We start from the raw sequence: 22,489 nt of genomic DNA on the forward strand, positions 1-22,489 counted from the left end.
GAAAAAAAACAGATTTCCTCTTTAAAACAAAAATCTATATCATTCTTTGAGACTTTACTCTGATTATTTCCAGCGATTTGTATTATGAAAAAATGTTGTCCCCATGCGTCTAAAATAGATTTAGTAATAAGCAGAACTACTATGTTGTAACACGTAGAGAGAAGTCAGTCTTATCTATTTATACTGTATGCACAAACAGCCACTTCAAAATAGCAAGATAAATATACTTTGAAATAAAAACATGAAGATAAGTTTAAGAATACACAATAAATGTATGGTACATTATAGGTGGTGAGGTTTTTTTTTCATTATTTTCTGTTAAAAAAAAAATAAAAGAATTGGACTTTATTTTTAAATACAGTAAAAGATTAAAACATTGTGAAGTATGGCAGTGTAGTGTAACAGATTGCAGACGACCAACTTCTCTATACCAATATATTATGCATACACACGAGGATAATGTTTAAGATAATCTGTGACTCTGGGTTTTTATTAAGATAAACTAAAGACACCTAATCCCTCATCATGTGAAATGGGGAGAAAACACAAGTTAAAACTGTCTTGCGGATTTGTTGTATAAACAGTTGCCAATCTACACATTCAAAATGGGTCAGCCTTCGTTGAATATTTATTTTAGAATACAGAACATAAAGGAATAATTTTGTTGCATAATACTATTAGACAATGCTTTATAAGAAAAAAAAATTCACATTAAACTATGGTGGTGGAGGAAAAAATCAGCAAAATATGTAAAACACGCAAAACACAGGTTACGCTTAGAAAGATGAAATGGAACTGGACAAAGCCCCACTGGACTGCAAAACACTTTCTTCTGATCGTTTTGGATGAAACTGATACCTGAATATTAATAATGAGAAAGTACAAAGCACATAAAAACATATTCCAAAAACTGATTTGGTGCATGTATAAAAGTACTAAATAAAACCATTTATTATTGCCTTCACAGATTCCAGTAATAATAAACAGCTTAAGTATTTACATTAAGAAAAAGTCTGAAAAAAATGTACAGAGACAAGCAATCAATCATTTCACTTACTCGTAAACCACTTGATTTTAGAAGTCAATGCATATTGTAAAAATAATATTTACCCAATTTATGAAATATGCCTGGATAAATTTAACAACTTCAAGTGTAACCAACAAACTGATTGGAATAAGATTATTGAAGAGAATGATAAAAGTCAAGAAATTCAATCCAAAGTTGCTTGCTCCACCATCTGCCAAAAAAAGCAAATAAAACACCCATTTAAGACCATACTTAGAAGTATGTATATACAGTGTATTCAGAGAATTTCACTAACTTTAAAATTATTTTTAAGATGTTCTTTGTCTAAGAAGCAACTTGAGAATTCATTACAGTATGACTTGCCTATATAGCGGAGTTCAAATTTAGAGATCTTTGCCACCTTCTCCAATTTCTGAAAAGCAAACTTACCAGTCATTCTCTTTTCTTACATTTTAAGATCATAACATGGAAATCTCTTTCTATAGCAACCAAATTCTAAACTCTAAATTTTAGAATTTTATATTTTTAAATGGGGAAATGTGGAGTGGAATGATTTTTTTCTCTATCCACCCTCACACCTTCCTATTCCCTCCAATCCAGCAAAATGCTATGAAAAAGGTAAATTCACACCACATGAAAAGAAGAGATGAAATTAGAGAGTTTAATAAAAGTTCTAAAAGAACTGGAAATGTGAGTATTAACATATATAGCAAGTAGTTTTATATTATTTTTCCCTTTGAAAGTTTTAAATAACTCTAGTAGTAGCACCTCAGGGAGATTGCGAATGGGAACTAGCAAGAGGGAAAAAGATGTAGTCTGCCTGTCTGTATTCAAAGATCTCTCAAAGAAAACCAGCCTCAGACAGGTTTCCACTGTCTACGGAATGTGGATCTGGTTGTTACTCTAAGATCCAAGAGAACAAGTTTTGGATACTTTCATTAATACCAATTCCAGCATCAAATGACATAGAAGTCTAAAAGACCAGAGAGCTAACATTCATATGACACTGATATTCTCAATAATGACTACCGAGATTAAAGGAAGTTTGATACCTATTGCTACCTGTAAATGAAATAATATTCAAATATTTATTGTTAACATTACCACTTTTTTATCATCCACAAGCAACAGATTTTTCTAATTAAATACTAACAGCATTCAGAAGGACAGGGCACTGCTGGGAACCCGTTTCACAAGCATATAAAAATTAAATAAAGGGAAAGGAGAATAAATTGCTTCTTACATATTAAAAGTACCTGCTACAAGAATAACTATGAGCTAAATGCAGCTTTAAAGGGCATACCTTACAAGACCCAACATAACTTCATTTAATCATGAGGCATATAACAGAAAATAAACTCAAAAGGATAAACACTTCAAGAACAGACAAAATACCAATGATGACTATGTCATGTTTCTTTTTTCAGGACTAAAACCAAAAGCTTCTGAACTGCTTCACTACTGTACTAACCATCATATTCTGAAAACTTTTGCATTTCCCAGAAAATTAAAAAAAAAAAAAAAAAAATCACTGAAAAGAAGAATCAGATGAAAAATAACAAACGATGAAGCTCATCTAAAGCCATCCTTTCATATTATTGGAAATTATCAATACTCCATTAATGATTTCACTTCACCTCGAGTGATTTCCATCACCTCAAGATGGAAATACGAAAGTTAAGTTTCTTCCTTAAAAAAAAAAAAAAAGTGTTTCAGCATCAAAAAGAAGAGAAGCAAGATTCTCAATAAACAGAAGTTCATCATAAACAAACTGTTTTCTTCAACAGAAACTTCAGAAGAGTGCCTTCAAATAAAAATTCTAAGATTTTTCTCTTAGAACTTACCAAGCCACTCCATAATCCCTACTTTGATGATTACCGTCAGCGGCTTTGTATTCAAGACTCTTGTTTCAGGAGCAGAAAGTCTAGTTCTGGTTGTACTGCCTAAGTAAAGAAGGCTCTAGGCCCACCGTAAGAACTCTCAAAACCTGAATAATTGACCACAAAGTATATTTATGACAACTTCCTGTAAATCTAATTCCCTCACTGAGGGTCAAATTATGTCAGTGTGTTGCATACTGCCATGAAGGCACACATAACATCACATTGCCTTGCATCCACTGTGAGTACAGCTGCCCAGTACAATATGTTAGATGAGATCAGCTGTGCCTGTTTTACCTTCATTAGGAGCAGTCTGCTAAGATCTGATGTTGGCAGCCAATTAATTAGTTAGCTTCCTGTATAGTAAAAATTATAAAGCCACAGCATCATTTGTTGGGATACGAGAGCTTAAAAAGCCAGAAGAGTCACTGCAGCTTTAAATGTAATCCATCAGTAATAGCTGAAAATGGCTTTAGTCTGGTGTCTAGGAAGCTGTTTATGCCAGTGGAATACTGATACAGACCTTGCTCAGTTGCAGAGATGTAGAGGCAAACAACAAAGCTCCCCTTCCTGAATTAAGCAAGAGCTCAGATGGCACAGTAAGGTAAATTTTATACGTGCCTGTGATATACCTAGCCTAATGGCTTCAACCAACAACCAATAAAGACAGACCGAAAAATCCCACACTGTGTAAAGGATGGCAATTATCCTCCTTTCCAAATATGAAACACATTTCAACACTAAAATATTAATATATTATTTTACATCTTACAGTTTAGATCAAGATACCAGTCTCTTCCAGTGTGCCTTCGATTCCATATAGCTGAACCAATAGAGCAGATCAAAGACATGGCAATAAGGATGCAGAACAGAATCAAAATCTGAATATTTGTAATTCGTTCCACGTTAGACATTTTAAGAGGTGGACTTGTTGAATTCTGCAAAAGACAAAAAACCAACAGTGGCTATTGAATATTAGAAGAGGTACACACAGTTCTCACTTTTCAAACTACATGTTACTGCACCCTTTTCTAAATATTCTCCCAAATATATCATCATCATAAGTGGCATAACTGTTTCACTCAAAAGAAGAAAAAAAAGAAGCAGCTTATAAATCCATGAAGTAGAGCTTCAGATTTCTGTCACAAGCAGTTTAAACAATCACACAGAACACTCATAACAGCAACAGGTAACAGTAAACATTAAAAATGAATGTGCATACACCTTATCAGTGCTACCGAAGACAATTGCTAATACAAACAATCAAGCTGTTTCAAATAACTGTTCTACAAATTAGAAAAGAAATAAATAAGAGACATGCATGACCAATCTGAAAGCATTCTATTTTCTCAACAAATGCACCTCAATTTTGATATTTCAAACGGCACTAGGGAAAGCAATTTCATAGTCTGAGAATGGTTCTCTTCCTTCCTTATTTTGCAAATAAAGTTTCGCTTTGATTTCTTACAAGAACGCTTACCTTTGCACTTGAAAGAAAGCTCCACAAGAGGACAGTTTTAGGAGCAGTCAAAAATAAAAAAAGATGAACAGGCAAAGTATAGTGATCCAACTTGCTAACAAAATAGGTTTCAAAACACAAGTTACAAAATAGAATCAATGAATATGCTTTCTAGAGTAAAAACTACTCTGTAGCTAAGTGACTAATAATAAAACCAATAAAATAAAGCAATTTCTTGTTAACTCAGAAGATGCTCTATTACTGACATTTTAACTACGATAGCGAATCTAGCCATGTTTTCTGAAAGGATTTTCTGTGCTGTATAATGGCATAATAAGGTAACAAAACAGATAATTTAGAGAAAATCCAAGTGACGAACCTGCATAAGTTTTGTGTCGTGTCCCGTATAGACAACTATCCCATGAACCCACTGAGTATTTCTCAACTGAGCTCCTCGTAAAAGAATCTGATCAGATCCCAATGGAACGGTACTAGAAGGAAAGAGTTTTATATTTCAGCATTAAAACAATCAACATCAATGAATAAATGTAACCAGCAGCTGTTGAAACTTATTAGCTAATTTCTCAAAATATAGACAATTATTGTAAATATGCTAGGAACCCAATTTTCAGAGTTAAATTTTTGGGAGTCTTGACAGAGAGAAAACCAGACAGTTTAAAGCAAGTCCAAAAATGTAAGTTTGCAAAAATATTACCGCTTAATTTGACTAGGGACACTAAAGATATGGTACTACTTAGCAAGCATACCGAAACTAACACAGGCTAATTTTCCTGCGATTTAGGATTACAAAGTTTTTTTTCTCTAAAGTGTATACTTAAACTCAACTACTTTTACAAAAATTGATTTTCCAAAGCAATTTTCAAGTGAAATAATCTTCTGAACTATCAACTTAATCCACTCTTCCAGTGAAATACATAACCTTTATGAAAATGTCTAACACTTTAAAATTCACAACAGTATTTCCTGCACCTTCTTTAAATTGCAAACCCAAGTAAATTTTCTTGTGTTATTCTTTTAGAACTGCACTGAGTAAATGAGCAACCAAACCTCATAAGACACTGGAAACATTTAACTGTCTTAAATTCAGACAGATGACTTCATACATATACTGTAGCTCAGGTTTTTCTTAAAATATAAAAACTTTAGGTAATTATTACTCTTTTCCTGGGACAAACAACACCCTATTTTTGCACTTTTCTTTCTACAAATACCAGCTAGCAGCTCAGACCTGTCAATAATGCTCTAGTATTTGGCATTCTTACATAAAACTGTTATCTCTACAGCTGCTTGAAACCAACACATTATGAAGATCACATATACACATTGCTTAGTGACAGCAACTGTATCTCTGATATATAAGCTATAAAGAGGAAGTCATGATATTTGGTAACATTTTTGGTAGCACAAAGAACAAAGTCAGTCCCAGTAAGTTTCAGGTGATAATTTTTTCTGGTACATCATATGCCTTCACTCACACAAGCTTTTAAGATTCAAAGACAGCAAGTAAAGAGGAAAAACCACGTTCTTCCTCCTGTAAAATTAACAATGGCAATATTAATCTGCAGAAACTAGAAATAAATATTTGATCTGGAAAAATATTTGAGTGCTTTCACATAAAAAACAAATAAATAAAACCACCACTCCACTACAACTCAGTCCACTTACTTTCCAGGAAACTAGCACAGAGTGCACTGACTGTTTAAGGAATCATTCTCCCTACCGAGTAAGTATGTTTCAGCAACTGAAATGTTGAATGATACTGCCATGGAAAATAATTTCCAGGTGCAGGCACTTCATCAAAAGAAAGAATTGGAAAAGAAAACTGAAATATAGAACACACTGAGATTTACTTGCTTTCTAAATCCAAACTGTACTGATCTTGTATTTGAGATGTGTTCATATCACCGCAAAATTAAGAGAATAAATGTCCCCTCCAGTATGAAAGGAACTGTTGGGGTTTGAATTACACAAGAATCATTTAAAGTGACTCCTGTTGCCATCAAAGATTGCTTCTGCACCTATATTTATTTGCAGTTCTGAATCAGAATCATTTTAAGACTTTTAGACCACAGAACAATACATAGACATTTCAGATAAGGAATGGATTATATGTCATTCCAAGATTAATTAGGTACTTTTAGTCTATTAACACTAACAAGATTGTCACAGAAGATGAAAGGCATATAACCGAAGAGTTACTTTTATGTTCCCCACAGATACATTTGAAACCTTTTCAACTATGGACCTTCTCTGGAATGCTAAAAGACTTTGTCCCTTCTACTAACACAAGAGTCTCTTGGAAGGCAGAAGTCAAAACCTTCCACTCTTAATTCTTGTACTACTTGTAGAGCCAGGTGAGTTCTAAGATTCTTCCTGACACCTCCTGATCTTCCTCTCTTCAAAAACTGTGTTTTTCCCTCTTCAAAACTGTGAAGATCGTGCAATAAAGTCCTTTCTTGATTCTTTTTTCCATCAGGATACTGGCTCTCAACTGGATACCCTTTTCCATCTTGGGACAGGAATTTATCCTCAAGGGTCTGTTACTGGGAAGACAATCGGATTGCAGCTAGTGGGAGTTGTCTCCAGCAGAACTGCTGCACAGACCAAGGAGATGAAAACAGACAGCAAAACAACCAGAGACATAAAAAGCCCAGTTCTGCCAGGTGTCATGCTGACCTCTCATGAGGTGATGGTGCAATGACTTGACAGAGCTCTCAAGTCTCTATTTCCTGGCCTCACCCTTCTCAAAACTGCTCCAACTCATCTGATTCTTCTTGTGTGCTGTGTAACTAATGACCCCTCAGCAACATACTTGGGTTGTATTTGGTAAGGGATATTCTCAAAGGGGAATTACCCTTTCAGCATACTTTTCTGCCAGAGCTATCAAGGGTATATTAAGAACTAATAATTTCTAAGACACATTTGAAAGCTTACATATCAAAATGTTTTTCTTAACAAGCATACTTCACTCTTATCCAAAGTTTTCTTAAGAATGTCTTCAGGAAAGCATTTACTTTAGGTCTGGATAATCAATATCTGCCCTTGTTTTTAACTTGCTCACCCTTTTTCTCAGAGCCATTGTCTAATCATAATTTCAAATTTATCCAGGCTAAAGAAATTTTTCTCTTTTCTCTAGCTAATTGTCTTCATTGTCTCAAACCAAGTGACATGCTTCTGTATATTCATAAGCATAACAAAGAACTGCACACTTTGGAGATAAGAGTTAGCACACTCAAAAGCTGAGAATACTATGAAAATTTTTTTGGCCTTTTAGTTCCACAGATTCAGCCAAAAGGCAAAATAACCATAGTTGAGTTCTACCTCCTTGAATACCAAGTATCCGAAAGAAAAAAAGAGAACCTTTGGTTTCTTGAGCTGCTCTCCCATGAAGGGAAAAAGACTGAAAAGGTCAACCAGATAAGTTGCTTATGGCACTGCAATGAGGTATCTAAAGGGAAAGAAGAGGGAGATAAATTCTCAGTATCCTCCACCGTTTTTGCAAAAATGTTAAGATGGTACTGGATAAAGAAGAAATCAAAGCTGCTGGATCCACGTGATCTGGTAGGAAGGTTTTAAGGACCTGTATAAATAAATATGAGTTAGATGAACCTGTGCCACCTCTAAAATGAGCAGAAAGAGAACTCATTCCTGATTTTTCAAGTTGAAATAAGGTCAGGATCCAAAAAGAGTTACTTACCTGCAATTCTTTTTCACTGAAGGTAAACATTATATTAGAGCCACACTTTTGGAACTATCCTACTGCACAGGAACTATATCAAAAATATTTCAAAACTGAATTTCTCAAGTGAAAAATTGCTTGACCAGCAGATGGCATGCTCCTACACGTTCTTGAGGCATAGTAGCCATCAGCACATTCAATGTTTCTTTTTTTTAAGTCAGATTTTTAAATTAAATAATTAGATTAAAAAGAAAAATACGTTTTTCTCTCTAGCCAGGGAGGAAGGATGAATGTGTGGATCTATTATAACTATTACCTTCAGAGAAGAATTACAGGTAAATGTTTTTCTCTTCTTAACGACAAGTACAGTGGAATTATAATAGATCCACACTCTTGCGACTGAAAACTCCCGGAATGCATCTGTAAGAAATCAGTAAATAAATAATGGAATATATATAAAAAAAGGTATTTAATAAGTAGTCAATATTATATCTACCAGTCTAAAACCACAAACATGAATATAAATGCCTACCAAATAAAAAAGAAGTCCTGTAAATCTTTGGGAATGAAGGACTCAACAATTCTGAATTTAGTAATGAATTTTATACTCCTAATACATCACATTTGGTTCAAACCCAAAGAACAGTCTATGCATCACTATTTTGTAAGCACTTAAGTATTTTAAGAATTTTTGAAGCAGCTTTACAAGCATGTATGTTGCAATTGCACTGAATCTATTTTTACAGAAACATACTTTCAGTAAGCTAATGTATTAAATGTCTTTTAGCTACAAAATTAGAAGAATTTGAGGGATATAGTGATGGACTAAGTTCCACTCCAGGCTTAGACAAACAAAAGAAAAATAACAATTAAAAAAATCAGACAAGAAACTACTTCTATTCAGCTTCTACAATAGAAAGTTAACAAGCAAGGGATGAGAGACTTTAGTAGTGAGTTTCTAGGTACGTATTCCAGAACTATTAGAATTTTAATAGCCCTCTCTTCAATTATGATTAGCTATTGCTTTATGAAGGTCAACTAGTATAAAAACCTCAAGTCGTAGACCATAAAGTACGATTTTACCCATCATTTTTTGAAAGAATAAAGTCTAATACAGAATACATTAGAAAAGACTTTTACTTCTCTAGTCTTAACAGAATAAAGACTTTACTATTCATACGTTAGCTTGAGTAGTTTAGCAACATATAGCTATCTATTGTTAGACTGAATATATTGAGATGATGTTCCTCAGATTTACATACCCATGCCCATCCAGACTGATGTTTCCAACAAAGTCATAGAGATGTCGGTTTGGGCTCTCACATTCAATTCTGCCTGAAAGTCTCATCAAGCTTTCTATGTCCTTTATGTCTGATGTTAGTGGCAAACCCTGTAAACAAAATTAGTTTGTCATGACATTAAAAATCACTTTCAAATAAATAAATCTATGTATTATAAATCTGATAGTGCAAAACCAAAAAAACCCAGTATTGCTATGGGAACAAAATGGGACTGCTACACTTCAGTGTCACAGTGATGGATACTACAGACTGTGAAAAAGTCACCTTCACATCTTGAAACATGATGATGAAGACAGGGTCATAACCCATCATATAACTCAGCAAGGATGTCCCTGCATGGAGACAGCGTACTCAGTCAAAAACTGCTATTCCCTACTTAACCCTCATGGACAATATTGCCACTATCAGCTTCTTTCTGCAGGGCTTCTCCCTCACCTGTCCTCTAAAACCAAAACGAATGCCTAACTACCCCACCTTCCACTTATATTCCCAGAGAAAAATCCTAAAACAAAGTGCAAGGTATGGTTTACGAGCAACCACTCATTCCTTCTACTTAATTAACTGAACAAAACCTTGTATGATATCAATAACCCACAGCTTTTTATTCAAACCATTAAAATTTCAGTCTTCTTAAATGACCATTAATGTAATAAAATAAGTTTTTATAAGCAGTAATAGATAAAAATTAAAAAAAAAATTCTCAAAAATGAAATTCCTACCTGTCGAATTTTTAAGTTTGTCTCACCATCTAAGTTAGATGTTTCGATGTAGCACATAGCTTGCGGTTCACTATTAAGAAAAAAATTTCTTTAATTTCAAATTATAATGTAAAAATCCATGAACTTTCTGTAATCTTTTAACAGCTATTTATGCATTTTTTTTGTTTTTTTTTTGTTTTTTTTGTTTTTTTTTTTTTTTTTTTTGTTATCAATTCTTCAGAACTAGAATAATTTACAGCCAAATCTGTAAAACCAACAGTACTTTACATTTTCAGGAAAGGTTGCCAAAACCTACCTGCCTTAGATGAAACACTGCTAAAAATGCTGTATGTAGTAAGTTTTCTATGTTTTTACATGAGATTAAAACACAGGCGCAAACATAGTGCATTTGTCATGCCTACTACTGTAGGTAGCAGTAGTTTAGACATAGAAGTTTTCTTGTAAAGGGTTCTCATAAAAAAGGTCTAAATTATGGATAACACAATACAGTTTTTGAAATATATGTCCTCTTTATGTGATTTAAAAAAGCTTTTTTATAAGTGAAAAGATTTAAGTTTATACAGAACGTTAGTACTTGAACAGTTCATCTATTTGACATGTACTGATAAAAGGTTTTTGCATTTGAGTTTTTCACTACAATTTTTTGATGTGTAACAGTGGTATTTTGTAAAATACTTCCAGGTTTTAAAACATATTGCAACCATTATAGAAGTGTTCACTACGAAAACAGAGATACAGAGGGACAAATTACTTTTCTGCAAGTAGATAATAAACAAGAACAGTTCTAACACATCAAGATTTCTGAATTACTACACTCAGCTCCCATTTTCTGGACACGGGGACAGATCACCTACTACTTATATCTACAACAGAAAGAAATTTTGACCTTGTAAAGGACCAGGAGTCATAAAAATCCTCTACACCTTAAAAGAATAAATCTTTACTCTCTACACCACTTTAAAGCTTCTAATATTTTCCTTCTATTCAAGCATCAAGTGTTTTTAAAACTTGCTATCTTAAGGCAACAGTGGCTACTGATAAGCAACTTAACTTTATCCTGCAAGGATTTTAAAACTACGTAGGTTATTCTACTATTTTTGTAAAGCAAAAGCATCAAAATCTGATAAACCATTATCACAAATTTCTTTCAGGCTACCATTTTCTTCTTGGCAAACTTTTCTAAAAATGTAAGTAACTTGTTTAGATCTTTTGGATGGAATCACCTGTATAAAACATTATTACAATTCTAGCATTTTTATTAGTTAATAGTAAAAAACAAACAATATTTTTGTGAAGCACTTTTAACACAGACTGAGGCAGCAAAGACACTTCAAGTGAGACACATGCTTAATTGTAATTACTGTAGCAGATAGCAGTGACCTCCAAAGTAAATAAGTTACAGATAGATCAAGGCAGGCCCATTGATTTTGTTAGGGAAAAAACAAAGTGCGGTAAGAGTGCAGACAATAGCATAAAGCTGACGTGTCTAAGAAACATGCATTTTGTCACAATACACAAGGACAGCGCTGCTTTTGCCATCGCATGCAGCAGAGATTGTGCAACATCCAAGTTTGTGCAGAGGGTCCTCTACCAGTCCTACCAACATTAAACTGGATTCTTTGCTGGAAATAGTGGGTTGGTATAAGCATGTATACTCTTCTTAATTTGCTCTAAGGAATCAAACATATATTTATCCCGGTGTTTTACTGTGTGTTTATTCAATGACAACTTGTCTGATAGAATTTCATGGGAATAGTGTAAGAACAAAGAGGACTGAAACAAATTTTCATTTCTTGGAGTGTTATCGTGTATTTACACTTTAATGATCTGTACTTTTATCAACCGAACCCTTCCTAATTTTATAGATGTCTGGGTTTTGGCAAAAAAAGGTGAACAGCAAAGCAAAGATTATCAGCACGGCAGTGTTCTTCATATTTGGTATATGAGGACCCACGTACACGTATCCTGTGCAACTGGTTTATTCTAACCTTGATGACAGACTGATGAGATCAGCTGGGAGATGCTCCCCATTGGTCACTTTCACTACTTCCCCTACTGCCACCTACACATCCCAGTTTGAAAATGATTAGAACAAAAATAGGTGACGGGGGGAAATAAAAAACAAAAACCAAACAAATGGACAAAGACAAAAAGACAGAGTTTGAAATTATTATACAAACAATACATGTTAATTAAAAATGTCTGATGACAATTTTTTCAAAATCTATTTTAATCAGGTCAGAAAGAAAAAAGCTAGAATATTTTCATTTTTACTCAACTGGATGGTTTTTACTATAAGGCACCAATTTTAAGCTGCAGAACACACTGATATTGTACAGTAAAAATAAAAAGCTGTTATATCTATTTCCCTATCTATATCTATATCTGACAAAGCTTCCAGCCACTCCATACATTAATTAAAAAAAATAAAAGGCACAACAGAAGATTTTCCACCAACTTTTCTGAAAAGTTAGATGACAAGAACCTTTACGCAGGCATGCTGAAATTCTGTATTTTGTTTCAGCTTTGTAAATTTCAATTTACACTAAACTAGCAAGAACCAAGCAGAATTAAATCTCAGACATTTGTGTCCTTCCACTGTAAGAGATTACAGTTTCCTAAAGTAATTAAGATCTTATTTTCCAGAAACTGCTGTTGCTGGTAAAAAGAACCAAGTATTATTAGCTTGAATTAAAACCAGGCCCACAGGTTTACATTGCTATTAAGAAACCTAAAGTGTAATTGGGCACCAACAAACACCTGGAAAGCAAAATTGACAAGACTGTCTTCCTGGAGAATGCATGGCCATGTGAAGATGTAAAGCACATGCTGGTATGCAGGCAGGACAAGATTTAATGTAGTAGCTCAAGGTTCTCTCCTGGAAGGAGGGCTGCAACAGGACTCCAGCAATATAACTAAGCTGGAAGAAACGCCTGAACCGGGCCTAGATAAGCAATTGCGAATCAAGGAGTCCCCTTTGCAAACTGGATCCTAGAAGAAAACCTGACCGGAAACTTCAAGGTGAGTAATGGTCATAGTTGGGACTGTCTGTTCTGACAAGGGCAGTAAAGTGAGGTTAAGCAAAGAGGTAACAGTCCTGACGAGTCCAATAGCAGCTAACTATTACTTCAATTTATCAACACGTGAGGTAGGATTCCTTCAGGAGGGCAAGGCTCAGAAAGAAGGCTTCGCAGGCATTTGGTATTTGTCTGTGTGTAAATACAACTGCAGAACACCGCGATGCAAGTGTCCTCCAAATCCAAAAGGGCAAAACAGTGAAGACATCAAGCCAAAGACTCAAATTTAGGAGCTTACTCAAGATTACAAAGTTGCTCTGAGAGGATGCAATGTTTTGCTTACAAAACACTAGCATGACAGAAGCTATTATCAGGCCAATAGAACAAGTGCTCTTTGCTGCATGGTGTATTGCCTGTGAAGATGGTGGAGAAGCACCAATAAAATCTATAAATGCTTCTCGAAGTGCAGAAGTAAAAGGTTTATAAAGGATACTCAGTACAAAGACATCTCAAGTTATCACAAACATCAGTACTGAAGACAGACTGTGGGGAAAATTTACAGTATATACTATCTGGCAACTACTTTATTTAAGAGAAGTGTTTTAGAAACAGCTACACTTAATTTTGAGACATAATGGAAGATGGAACAATGTGCTAGCCTACACCACAGTCTGTCACAGAAACACATAAGATTCTAACCTTATTAATTGTATATATGAGTGGATTTATTAACATCAATGGGATCACAGAGGGTTTATACCTAATCCATAATCATACATGTTATGATAATGCTTCTGCTTGTGCCAGAAAAAAATATGGAAACTGCACTGTAAACACACAGTAATAAATCAAAATACAATTGGTATTTAAATAATGATTGCAAAAAAATTCTTAGAGTATGTTGTCTATTGACCTGATCAAACAGATGTTGAAAAATATGCATCTTCCACATAAGATGTGGATTTCTTAAATAAAACTGTCCAAGGAAATGATGATAAACAACCTCTGATTGTCCATGTAAAAAGAGTCACAGCATTACATGCTACAAATTAAGTCTTGCTTCCAGTGCTGAAATTATTCACAATATATATTAGAGAATAAAGTGAATACTCAGCTCGTAGACAGAGCTAATTTGATGGTTCACATCTCACGTTCACTGTTTTTCCTGATTCAACTATCAAAAATGGCGACTATAACCATTATAAACATTATTAACATTGCTGTTCCCTGCAATATATCCATTTTAATTTATTTATAGGATGCAATTTGTTAGGTACATATGAAAAACTCAACCTGGTTAAATATAGCAGTTGAGGTCCAATTTTTAGACAGAGAATCAGCCTTTTTTTATATTATATCCAACCACAAAATAACATATTACATTTTTCTTAGGGGTAAATTGAATGCCAGTGTAATCTTAAAACTGTAATTGTCACAGTTTAAAGAAACACTGCCTGAAATGATAAATGCCCGAATGAACAAAAGACTACACTTCAGAACAGCAGCATTTTTGTTTATTCCTTATTTCCTTGGAGCAATCACAAATAAATAAATAAATAAATGCAGGGTAGAGAAACCAGCCTCTACACTATAAGCATCAGTGGGCATCTCTACCTTGATGAGAGCAGTACAGTGTCAGCAGGTATATACTCTTTGCCTTTTATTATAACTATATCTCCAACATCTACCTGAAAGAAAACTGGGAATTGGTTAATGGTCTCAAACAGAATATGTTATCCCTTTGTTTTAAGCACAATAAATATTTACCTGCTGAATTTGCTAGAAAGACTGTTAGAAACTCACACACTTAGAGAAGCCTATAGGCATTAGCTACTCAAAGGTCACTGAATTGTTTGGAAATCTATTCTTTACTAGACCTAATCTGATCTTCTCAATGCAGTTCTTTACTTTTGCTAGTTATTGTAAAATATTTTACTGGAAGACTGAAGTTGAGTTAAAGAATAAATTAATCTGCCCTAAATTCTTTTGCAACACGCTATATATTTTTTTTAAGCTTTCAGGCATGGAAACCAATAAAACTAAGGGACCAGATAGCGTAACATTCAGTCATGGAAAGCTACCTTTAACACTCCCTTCCTAACTACTGCATAACAGTCTTTAAAGATCTCATGGCTTAAGCCAAAGAATTTCACCAAATACCCAAAGCAACTAGTTTCTAGAAAGAAGTTTCTGCCTTGGCACACCAAACAATACTAAGGAACTGTACAGTTTTGCCATATGCGAATACTCCCATGTAAATCATATTATTCAAGTTATTTTCCACTGAACTTGAAGCCCACCATTTGACTGCAGTTTTGCCTGACTCGCGAGATCAATACTGACTTGACTTAAAAGTGCATTTTAAGAGACAAGAATTAATAGATTAAAAAATAAAATACAAAGATTATACACTTCGCATCACACCAGTTAATCCTCATCAATGACAATCATTTGGAGAAATAAAGCAAACATTAAATCTGCATTATGCTCTAAAAGTCACCAACAAACACACACCTTTTCCCAGTGGACAATCTCCCATGCACCATTTCGTAGTACTGAAAAAAAAAGAAAAATAGAAGAAAGAATTTTCCAGTTGTACAATTTCACTGCAGTACACAGGTATGTGTCAGATTCCTTATCAGACACAGCTCATTTACACAATATTTACAGCATGCCTTGTCAGGTCACACATTTCAATTATACAGTACATATTCTGTGTAACATTTTTTTGTACCATAGAATCTTATTATAAAGTCAATCAGAACATTTTACAGAGTCTGAGTATCAACAAAATCTAATATAGATTGTATGACAATGTGGTGCTTTCTAAATTAAATTCGTAATTGGAATAAAAACTTCCAAAGATATTGGAAATCATTCAATCAAATCCATTCCCCCCAAACCCATGCCATTTAACCTAAGATTTAGTATAGATTTTCCCTGGCTGTAGCAATTGACATTGCAAGGACATTCCCCTCTTCTAGTTTTAAGTATGGCTACTATGATATGAAACCCATGCCTTGTTTGCCAGTTAATTACCAAGATTGTGTTTTCAGAGAATAATAAAGGTAATTTTTTTTATTAGCACCAGTTAAAAAACTATTGAAGATTAATGTGCAAAAAGAAAATGAAATGAAAACGTATTGCCATGTATCAATATTCAGATGGCTCCAAGACCTTGTCCTCTTTCACTCTGCCTCCCTGTCAGGATGCTTTTCTAAGTACTTGATCAGGATCCTATTCTTATGCAAACATGTGTTGATTTCAAAAAAAGTGGATCAAAACCTGGGAATACATATGGCCTTTACAGCTAAATCTTCCTTGAGGTTCTGTCCAGACTGACCCCTCTTCTTGTGTATCTCAATGATTTCTGCCAGTCATTACCTAACCTGCTTAATAACTCTTTAGGAAGAGAAATTCTGTTACCCTTCCTTCCCCAGATTTATTAGTGCTGATGCGCTCAGGGCAATGGTAAACGGAGCAGTCTCCCTTTCAGACAGTAAGCAGATATTTTAATGACTGTCTCACCAATCAGTTGATCATTACACAAATCTATTTTGACAAACTTTTCCCTCCACTGGGAAAACTAAAGATCCAGTAACACTGTCCTAAGGAAACCAAGACATTTGATAACTGTGCCACCAACTACCTACTTCCATCCCCTTGTGTAAGTAATACTGTTTGTGAAGGCATGGTATCAACCATGAGAGAACTGATGAAGATTAAAAATAGACCTTGCAGCAATCCAGATGACTAAGTTTCACAAATAGCTGTACAGTAACTGCCAGTGGCGTTCTGCAGGTCTGAAATGTAAATAAGCAGAGGTGTCCAGAGCTTCTTAAAAAGTGCTGGCCGCAGAAGCACTCGCACTGCTGAAATACATCCTGAGGTTGTTTCACATACATCCAAGCTGACCTAATATAGCATTGCCATTGCAAGGGGAAAGTCCTCTTCTGCTCTCGCCCCATGCAAAGGTGCGTGCATTCACTGCTTAATGCCTGCTGCCCCTGGTGTTTGTTGGACCCTTTCAGCAGCCAGTTTAACCCACTAAATGGAAGGAAACTGTCAGCTTTCCTTTCTGGATGTTTCCTGCTGGTTTAGCCAGTTAAAATCAGCTCACAAATGGATAAGCCAGACTCACGAAAACATCCTGAGAAACCTGAAATCTCAAGAGTAACCTAACCCTAGCTTGATCCAATAAGCTTTTAAGTACAACTAACATAAATTGACATTCAATTAAATCCATTTCCTTGCAAGAACAAAAGAATTGCTGTCGCTATGCACCTTTATATAATGGTTAGAGAACTGGTGCCATAAAGTCCTCTGCAGCCTGGCTCTCACATTTGTATCTCCCATTTTTCATGTGTTTAACAACTAACTTTCAAAAGCATGCTCAATCTGCCCTTCAAAAAGACTACTTCACCACACTGCAGAAACACACACTTCATCATCAGAGTGTCTGATGGCATCCTGCTGGATATGTATGCAGCCTGAGGTAACATAGGTCTTCCCTAATGCAGCCTAATAAATCAAAATCCTCTGCAAGAGGTTTTTCATAATAATGGAAATTTAGAAAGTTAAGTAATTAAGATAATCGCGACACATATAATCTTTAAGGAACAGACAGATGAAGGAAAACCCACATACAGGATCTATACTCATTTCATTAACAATTTCATATGTTTAAAAGACAACACAAAGGTGGAGCTGGATATACAATGTACTATGCATATTGCTGCTTTTCAGTGTTACAGAACTGCTGAATACATGAAAACAAAGTAAGAGAGTACCATACTGATTAACTTTTTAATTATTGCTTTCACAACAGACTATATTTGACAATATATTTAAATATTGCTTTGATAGTACACTAGGATTGATGTTGTACTTATGTGGATCCTGCATTAGCTTAAAGAACTTGTTTCTCAGTGCTAGGAATATTTTATAGATCCTCATTATACTTTCGACTTTCAAGATGCTCTTTTGCATGCATGGAACATTCAGGAATTTTAGGAACAGTCACCAAAGAGCTGACCAGAGAGGTAACCCAGGAGAAGAAGCAGGAAAGACAGTAAAACATTTGTTTTACTTATTTAAAACTTTGTACACTCTGGGGAAAAAAAAATAAAAATGAAAAGGCACTTCAATATTCATTGCCACCTAGAACTGCTGGTTGCAATCTCAAAAGCTATGAATGCTTGATGAAAGCATTGAATTTTGGATGCCTACATTAGCTTTCCTTTGTTTTTTATGTATAGATAAGAGGTTATCTGTTTCTCCAGGCCTGTTCTCTGGAGATTTGTATTCCCAGTGCTTTCAGTCAACAGATTTGTCTCCCTGCCCTAAGCTCTCCAGAACTCCTATTGAGCTACAACAGTTTCATAAGTTATCTTCCCCCTCTGTCCCTCATAAATTTTCCTGTAAAGTTTTATGTACAATTTAGGAAGGCTTTAAAATGTGTGGTTTTAAATTAGAGACATTTCAAGTATTTAACAGTCCTAAACAATTCTGATTATCTTTAATCGATGACTACACCCCTCCTTAAAAAAACTTAAGGTTATGTTCATTATTTATTTAAAAAAGATTCCATGTAAGATTCTCCTCTTTGTGGTATTTTTCATATTTTCTGCAATCGAATTCACGTGACACTTATTCCTCCTCCCATTTATAAAAACAGGACCAGCTCCTTCAAGATAGGCCTTCCTCAGAACAGGTAACGTGAAAAGTTAAAAAGCAGCAAAGCAGGAATTTAAACTTGGACTTCCTACCTGACGAGTGTGTTTAGGACATATTAGCTAACAATTCCCTCACTTTCTGAGCTAAAATAATCCTCTGATTTAATACTACTTCTTTTCTTTATTAAAATGTTTTTTAAAAAACCACATTTCAAAGTTTTGGTTGGGTACACTGGCTAAATCTCTCATTATCTCTTATCAAACTATTACATTGATTTCATATTAAAAAAAAAACAAAACCAAAACCAAACCAAAACACAACAAACCCAAAAAACTCCATTCATCTTTATCCACAGTTCCAAAGCAGCATAGTAAGATAGTTCAGTTTTATGAATTGTCCTTCCAATTGCAGTTTTCCAAAATCAAATTATTCAAGATTTGCTGGATGAAAAAAGAATTATGATTTGTGTACTTAGAAACACATAGACTTTTCACCATAATCTAGATCCTCTAAATATAGTGTTGATTATGATCTTTTAAACAGCTACAGCATCACTTGTGATGAGTAAACGTTAAAGTTTCTTAGGAACCTCATAAACTTAATCTAGAACATATTCCATTTTGTGGGACTAATGTGACTGCAAATTCTTATTTCCACTGTTTAGATTCCACATTTAGAAGTAATCTGCATAAACAATTTCCCACTCAATTATCTGTCAGCAGTTCAGATTACATCATGACTATTTGCAAAAAATTCAAAAACCAACCCCTTCAAAGAACAATTAATAGGCTTTTAAAAAATTCCTACCTTGAGTTTGTTTCTTGTTCACCGCATTATCAGCTTTATGCCTTTTCTAAATTAAAAATGCACAGTGGTTAAAGACTTCTGTTGACATGATAAAGCTTTCACACTTCAGATAAACACATGTATTACCCCCTCCCACTTATCAATCCAATAAACCACTTTAAAAAAACATTTTAAACAGAACTATGGATCATTTGCATAGTTAAATTTGTCAGGAAGTCACATCCAGTTCCGGCTAATCGTGTTGCAATAAAACGTCATCCTATGTGGGCAATCGCTATCTAAGTAAGTTTCTTATATAAGAAAGCAGTGTATTTGTGTACCATAACTTAGGCCTTTCCTAGAACTGGGAGATGTTTCTACCAGAGCAAAGATCATGGAATGATTCTTCATACGAGTGTCTCATGCAGAGCTGAAATCAAACCAGGACTGTGTAAACCTATGACTTCACTTCCCCAGAAGTGCTTGCAGACTTCAGCAACAGTAACAAAAGCAGACAAACAAACAGAAATCAACAAACCCCTCCACCCTAAACAGGCCGTGATGTGCCTCAGTTTTAATGTAGCTGTGAGAAAACTTTTGACAGAAATTTTCTGATGCAGCTACTAATCACCACCACCATTTTCAAGGTATAATCCAACTCAGCTACGAAAAGCTTAGGAGACTGCTAGTTTAAACACAGGATTTAGGAGTAATGAACTCTGTTCTTCCTGAGCAGGAACATGATTTGGAATATTAATTTATGAAGAACTAACGGTTTTAAGAGCTACAGAATTCATGCCTTTGAAATACAAAGAAAATCAGAAGCAATCTTGTAAATTGACAGAGAACAAGTCAAGCTACTTAAGGGATTTTTTTTTTTAATAAAATGCTGGTATGACTCTGAGCAAGCAGTTCTTAGCAGGACACCTTATCACTTTGCACAGACTAAGTTAAGGTATTATCTTTTACTAGATTTTCCCAGATTATCAGCAGATTCTCCTTTCAAAATGATGGCTGATTTCACATATAAATAGCCTTTGATCAACAGGAAGGCATAATAACTTGACCAAAGGAGGTGTTTATTTGCCCACAGGGAGAGTCTCCTCCAGCTTGAAAAGTACCAGTTTAATGTCAGTTGCTTTCTGAGCTGTGATGGGTGAAAATCATTGGAAACAGCTGATAATCCAGCACTTCATGTCATTTTGCTAGCACTTCTAAAGCATACATGGAAAACACATGCTGTTCATGAACAATCTCAGTCTTCTGCTAACTTCTTCTGCCGCTTGGGATTTCTCTGTAGAAAAGGAAGCATTTGGTTCTTGAGCTGAAAATACTATTTTGATAAGTATATTTATTGATATTGATATATAAGGTTCCCATCCAAAAGCCAATTAATCTTGCTGTAGTATTAGATGAAGATAACCATTCCCAGAAATCTCAGATATCTCACTGCATAAAGAAACTAAGACATAATGAAAATTAAAGGTTAAGGGGGAATAGACTGATATTTTACTATGCAGCAAGTGGTCAGCTTGCCCAGGGAGAAAAGGTACAGCTGTCAGTCAGCCAAATATTCCTGCATGATATAACCAGCAGGCAACATCAGATTTCATACCTGTTTGATTACAAAAACAAAGCAAATTGTTTTGTTTGGACTATAGTCTGTGAAACTCAGCAGTTCAAGTGAGAAATTCATGATGCTTCCATCAGCTATATACATATATAAATATATATACAGCCTTTAAATCAGCAGCTAAATTCTCCCAATCAGTTCCTTCATCTCATTCAGTTTTGACTAATTACAGCAGGAATTAACTACACACTGAGGTAATGTAAACTTAACAGAAAGAAAAACAGTATTTGAATTGCCTTTAGATACTTGTGTAGTACATTTGGAAATATGAACTTTATCATTTTAGCTGATGTATGCAAAAAACCCCTAAACCTGTTCCCTGTCTTCCCCCCCCATGCCAAACTGTACACTTCAAGTTGCAAAGAGCAAATGGTAGAAACAAAGGACATAAAAGAGAGGTGACTGGAAGAGATAATTTTAAAAAGGACACTTTGTACAGTAGCAGCAGCTTCAGTTTTATATTTGCCTAGACACTGACAGATGGTGTAAGTCTGTAAGCATTAACAGCAGAACCGTTAAAAATATCTGAAAGAACATGAATTGATTTTATGGCTTTTTTAAAAGTGGTTTTGTTTATGTAAAGAGAAGGCAACAAAGACATGTAAGGAGAAGCTAACTATTGGGCAGCAAATACTAGAAATGCAAAACAGAATGAAAATATTTAATGGAAACATCATTATCTCTTTTGGGACCACTCAACTCTGTGGCCCAGAAGCTTCATACAACCCAGAGGGACAACATATGTTGCCTACCATCCATTCACAGAGGTAACTGAGGAGAAGATTGGTTTGACTGTATCAGCAAGAAAGGCAGCACGTGCCCAGCCACCCTCCATTTCAGAGCTTCTTTGCAGCTCATCCCTCTGCCTCTTGATCATGTTTCTGCAGACACACTGTAATTGTGATCCAACACAGTAAATCTGATGTTCCCTGGAAGCCTACTATTTGCGTGCAGGGAGAGACTACACTACCCGCAACCCTTTCCAAAAATCAAGAGAATAGCCCACAATATCAAAATCCAGGAAACTTATTCCTCCAGCTGACACGGCAATCTGCCATAGTAAGATGTATCTAACTTGTCCTCCACGTAACACATCTGCAGAACTAAAACAGAGCAAGAGAGGATTAAGAAATTCTTGGCATGTAGAGTGACTTGGTAAAGCATCAAGACTAATTCCTAAGATACAAAAGATCTAGATACATCATCTAAAGCTAAATGACTCAACTATGTTATGCAAATTAGACAGTTTCCACAGGACCAGGTAGGAAGATACTCTGAAAACCCCAACGAC

At 34.9% G+C, this 22,489-nt stretch overlaps 1 protein-coding gene across 1 annotated transcript in view; it reads right to left on the reverse strand.

Annotated features, from left to right (window-relative positions):
• The window catches only part of ATP8A1 (ATPase phospholipid transporting 8A1), a 90,780-nt gene extending 75,131 nt beyond the window's left edge, over positions 1-15,649 (reverse strand). Inside the window, exons 1-6 of the mRNA XM_074155163.1 lie at positions 15,618-15,649; positions 10,087-10,156; positions 9,329-9,456; positions 4,746-4,857; positions 3,680-3,845; positions 1,111-1,238 (exon numbers count right to left, since the gene is read on the reverse strand). Of these exons, the coding sequence (XP_074011264.1) occupies positions 1,111-1,238; positions 3,680-3,845; positions 4,746-4,857; positions 9,329-9,456; positions 10,087-10,156; positions 15,618-15,649 (636 nt within the window). The remainder of the gene's footprint in view (positions 1-1,110; positions 1,239-3,679; positions 3,846-4,745; positions 4,858-9,328; positions 9,457-10,086; positions 10,157-15,617) is intronic.
• Positions 15,650-22,489: the final 6,840 nt, after the last annotated feature.

Source organism: Numenius arquata, chromosome 10 (assembly GCF_964106895.1).
Source record: "Numenius arquata chromosome 10, bNumArq3.hap1.1, whole genome shotgun sequence".
Classification (NCBI taxonomy): Eukaryota; Metazoa; Chordata; class Aves; order Charadriiformes; family Scolopacidae; genus Numenius; species Numenius arquata.